This window comes from Spinacia oleracea, chromosome 5 (genome assembly GCF_020520425.1).
Source record: "Spinacia oleracea cultivar Varoflay chromosome 5, BTI_SOV_V1, whole genome shotgun sequence".
Lineage (NCBI taxonomy): Eukaryota > Viridiplantae > Streptophyta > Magnoliopsida > Caryophyllales > Amaranthaceae > Spinacia > Spinacia oleracea.
The window spans coordinates 4,043,859-4,048,898 of NC_079491.1; the positions used below are offsets into that span (position 1 = coordinate 4,043,859).

Consider the following 5,040-nt stretch of genomic DNA (forward strand, 5'->3'; position numbering starts at 1 on the left):
ATACACATCGATATGCTTGGTTTATACTCCCTTGGAAGATGAGCCAAATGTAATCTGAATGCAACAAGACTAGGATACACTCATAACATGCCTAAGCAAAAGAGTTGGCAACGTAAATCAATGTCGAGATTATACATTTAGAAACCCAGAATGTATCCTGCTTAAAATATGCTAATCAACGAATAAATATCCACATCCCTAAGCAAATTCTGTGGAAGATGAGATAGCAATGGACAATGGTATCATCGAAATTTGCGAGAGATAATTGTAACACAACACATAATATAATTCATCAACATCAACAAACCTCAAACAAATGATAAAAACATCTGAAACCTTACAAGAAAAACCAAGAGTCTGGAATGAAATTGACCCACAGGGAAAAGGTCGACACAGGTGCTAAACTAGAGATGAAACATCAGAAACATAGTCCATACCACAAACTAGTTCATCGAAGATACAAAGTGCACAAGACGAACAAGCCAAAAACAGCTACAGCACAACGGACAGTTCCAGAAAGCGGACTTCATAAAGCATATACTAACAGAGTAGATGCCACCATTCCAAAGAAGACGACTCCAATTCCATTCAACTGCATTAGAGAAGAGAAAACAGTGGTTATTATTCCCGCATTCTAAAGTAATTTACCAAAAAAAGGATTTAAATTAGTTGTGTATCTTACCTTCAATAGAAGCTATGGATTGCCACGAGCCAGACGAAGAAAGGAAGGAAGCATCTCTTGTTAGGAAAGACTGAAAAAGCTAGGTATTGTATTGAGGGGAGGAAAGTGCAGCAGAAGCTAACCAAAGAATCTCAAGCTAATGGAAGAGAGTAGAGTACTGTAAGTAATTTCCAAGTGCTATGCCATCTTTTCCTCTCAAAAAACCAGAAAAGAAGGCGAGCACGGATGAGATCTGACACTACTGTTAACTAGAGTCATAAGCTAACTAGAAACCAGAGAAGAAAACGAGCTAAAGCTTTTTAAGGATAGTTGCGAAGAAAAGATTAGCTAAAGAGTAAAGAGGAGTAATGGTAAGAGTTAAGGAAACTAATGAACCTAGGATTAACAGATGAAGAAGAAGAGAGAGTTTTTGAGTTAGTAAAGGATTTAAAAGAAGAAGTATAAGAAGAAAGTCAGGAGATAGATCAACGGAGCTAGTATGTTCAGGAGTCTACACCTCTACAGTATATGCACAGAAATGTTAGATTTAGAAACTACAGCTAAGAGTAATGATCAGAGAAACTTTAGGTACATTAGATGAGGAAAATTAATCTATAACTTGGCACAATCAAGATATAACCAAGCTGAAATGAGTTGCTAATTCACCCACGTCTTGTAAACGTGCAATAAATTGTCACTTCTTTTGTTCTTCTTCTGCCTTTGAAAGTTTCAGACAGATTCAATCATCCACCAATTCAACACCCCCTCCACAATATAATCCTTTCTAGAAAACATACTGAAGCTAAACGAACCACCACTAATCCGTAAGGAACCCGGAACCCTGTTGACTGCTAGCTGCAAGCCTGCAACTTTAATCTTGTGCCTTGTCTACCATAACTACTAAACTTGAAATCAGCCCAACTGAAAGGCATTTTATTTCCCTGTATATACACATCTATACTACCAGTACTTAAACCCTGCACTCAATCATCAGCAATATCGAGATTGAGGATCCGGCGAAGTGTCTTAGTAGCAGAGTCATCTTCTTCACGAAGGAAGCTGAAAGGTGAATGGGTGGATTCTCTAGTTGGGGAAGCAGGGGCTGACTTTGGCAATGGTGGCAAGTTCAAATCAGACTCAAATGCAGGCAAGTGAGGCAACTCAAGTGACACAGTCCTCTTTGGTTTCATGGAGAATTTGGGCATAGGCAGAGAACTCGGCGGTGGTGAGTTCGAATAAGCGGGCCCCGCCCACAGCTCTGAGAATGACATACTTTCCCTAGACAATATCCCATTCCTACCACCATCCCCCTTCATGTTAATAGGGATTGGGCTACTTTTCGCTGATCTTTTTCCAGGTTTGGTATCCTCACTCATCGATTTCCCACCACTTTTAGCAGATGGGGTTTGCATGTTTGGGGACATAAAACCTCGGTTCATAACCGGAGAACCATAGCCATTAAAAGGACTAGGAAGTAAGCCAATCCCAGATTCAAAAGCCCTACAATTGATGTCCCTAAACCCTCCAGTAGGTGATGAACCACACCTTCCCTTTGATATACTACTGTAGTATTGGTTCCTGTGCTGTGCTACAACTACAAGGGTTTCCATCTCAATAGCAGACAAAATACACCACAAAATTCACCAAATCACAGTCGATAAATCCCCTCTTTCTGAGCTAATATGATCACAATCTCACTAAAAGAGTAAAATATCTTTGAATTAAAGCCTCTAACTTCCTCTTTACCAAAGTACTGTCAGATCTAACCAAAATATCACCAATTTTCTAAAGCATCAAAATCAAACTTTCAAGGCCACTAAAACAAACCCCAGATCAGAAATTCCTAGATCTCCACCTAACCCGCAACAACAAGAACAAAACACCAGTATAACTCAACCAAAATCAACAAATTTACCCAGATTTCTAGCCCCTTTTCTGATCAGATCCAGCAATCAACCAAACGAGCAGGTTCAAAAATCTGCAAAACCCCATTAACAAGATCAGAAAAATAAACAAAACCCAAACTAAAACTGCTAAAAATACAGAAAAACCTCAAACAAAACCCAAAAAACGAAGAAATGAAGCACATACCAGATCTGGGAGTGAGAGAAGAGCGAGCGAGTGAGCGAGAAAGAGGAAGAGGGAGAGACCCTTTGGGGCTCGAAGTAGGAAGAAGAAATGGGAAATGGTGAAGTAAATGGTGGGTGGGTTGTTACTTTTAAATACAAGTACAAAAGTGAGTGAAAGAGAGGAGACAGAGGAGGAGAGAGAAAGAGAGAGTGAGAGGAAGTTGAGGAAGGAAATGGAGAGATGATGGGAATGTGGGAATGAAAGATGGTGTTGGTGGGTCTTTGGTCAAGTGTGGTGTGTGTTGGGTTGGGTTGGTTTGGGTGGCTTTTTTTTACTCTACGATTAATCCGTTTGAGAGGGACTTGATTATTGAAAATGACACGTTTTACTACTCTTTGAGTCTTTTCGCTACGGAATAGTTGCACCAATTTGACAGACACTTTTTACGGAGTAATAAAAGGTATGGATTTATCGGAGTTAGAAAAAACTTTAGCTCGTAGAGTTAAGTAAATCACAACTCTGTAATAGTTTAACGGTTGTCAGTGTTTCGGTGACTCGAAATTAGGGGTGTCAACTGACTCAAATACGGGTCGAAGTTCGGAATTTGATAGTTACAGATCTGGAGATCGGTCCGGTTATGCTTAGATAGAACTCGTGACGAACTGATTAGATCAATTTAGACCTTTTAAAAAAATTACAAAATATAGTTTAAAAAAAGAAACTAATTGTTCAACCCTTTTTTAAAAAAGATATACTTTATAAACTATTTCATGACATAGTCATCTTTTCAACTTATCAAATGAGAAAATTAACTTTCTAAGTGATTTATTCATACGAAGTACTTCATTTTTAATGAAAAAATTGGTGTGATCTATTACGGAGTAGATTTTAAAGTATGTTTGGTATATAGTTTTTAAGTGATGGAAATTGAATCAATTAACTATTTTCACTACGGCATTACCTGGTGTTTTGGTGTGAGAGTTATGGTAATACAATCCATTTTTAAGGGCCGGTAACCATTGCAATCATTTGTTATCTCTCCCAACCCTTCGACAACAAATTGATATCCTCCTTAAACCCTCATTTTGTTACAAGTGATTCATTTCTTAAGGTATACCAAACAAGTGAACAACTAATAACATTACCCTTTTCCCTTCTCATTTATTTCACTTCCTAAACTTATACCACACATGCCCTTAGAGGGTTTGGACATATCGAATATCGAAATTACATTTTCCATTCCTAATATCAGGCCGATTGTCTTTGTTGCAGTCCGGTTCAAGGTGGGTCTGATCGATTCTTCCATTTCGAGTCAGCTTTTTTTTTGAAGGTAAGATGAAGGACCCTACTGCACTGGTATCTCGCACAGGTATTTCCAGCCAGCTTTGCAGGTCGGACTCATTGAAAGTGAGGGGGGACTATAGGGGAAATCCTCACTCCCAAAGAGCCCCTAGTGGGGTTTGAGCCAAACTTTTACCACTAGGCCAAGCCTTGCTTGGTAATAACAAGGTTACTTACTACCGTTGTACATAAACCTCTAAATTTTAGCCGTTAAGCCAAGACATTATTGGTAGACTTTATATATATATATATATATATATATATATATATATATATATATATATATATATATAGATAGATATATATATATATATTATGGAGTACTTTAATTTTGGATGGGTGGTAGGGGGCAGTGTTTGAGTGTTGATTAGTACGTTGATATTCTTTTTCTTGTCTTCCAAAGTGGTCCAAATTGTTAGTTTTTTTTTCTTAGAAAAGAAATACTTGAACAAAATACTCCATATTTTTATATGGACTCGGTTCAAAGCTGAACACCGTCCAAATGGGGAAAGAAAGTATTCAAAGGAATTCAAAGATAGTCTACGAAACCGAGTTGACAATCTATCTATCTATACTACTCCCTCCGTCCCATAATATAGTGCCTGTTTTCCTAAAATGGTGTCCCTAAATGATGTGCCTATTTCTATTTTAAACCATTAATTTTTACTTTGAAAATTGTACTTTTTGACTTTTATTCAACCCATGTGCTTGATTTTTGTCCTTTTTAGGCCTATTTATTATGTACACACCTTTGATCTATAATTTATCTCTCCATTTTTGCCAACTAACATGTACTTTATCTTGAAAGTACAAATCATTATTGTTTTTATTATCAATGTTATCCTTAACCTTAATAACCGTGATTTTGGTCAAACGGGCACTATATTATGGGACGGAGGGAGTAATATATTAAAAGGTGTTGTGAAAAACGTATATGTGTCGCGTATTACTCTCTCATTACGCCACAT

At 37.5% G+C, this 5,040-nt stretch overlaps 1 protein-coding gene across 1 annotated transcript; it reads right to left on the reverse strand.

The window, feature by feature from the left end:
* Positions 1 to 265: 265 nt before the first annotated feature.
* LOC110783117 (uncharacterized) lies at positions 266 to 3,029 on the reverse strand. Its single transcript, XM_021987420.2, has 3 exons — positions 2,753 to 3,029; positions 683 to 2,639; positions 266 to 592 (listed from the first exon to the last, which is right to left on the reverse strand). The coding sequence occupies exon 2, from the start codon at positions 2,269 to 2,271 to the stop codon at positions 1,645 to 1,647; it is 627 nt and encodes a 208-aa protein (XP_021843112.2). The 5' UTR covers positions 2,272 to 2,639; positions 2,753 to 3,029; the 3' UTR covers positions 266 to 592; positions 683 to 1,644.
* Between the last annotated feature and the right edge of the window lie 2,011 nt (positions 3,030 to 5,040).

Coding starts and splice junctions, on each gene's coding strand:
- LOC110783117 (XM_021987420.2), bottom strand. CDS start 2,271: ATGGAAACCCTTGTAGTTGTAGCACAGCACAGGAACCAATACTACAGT.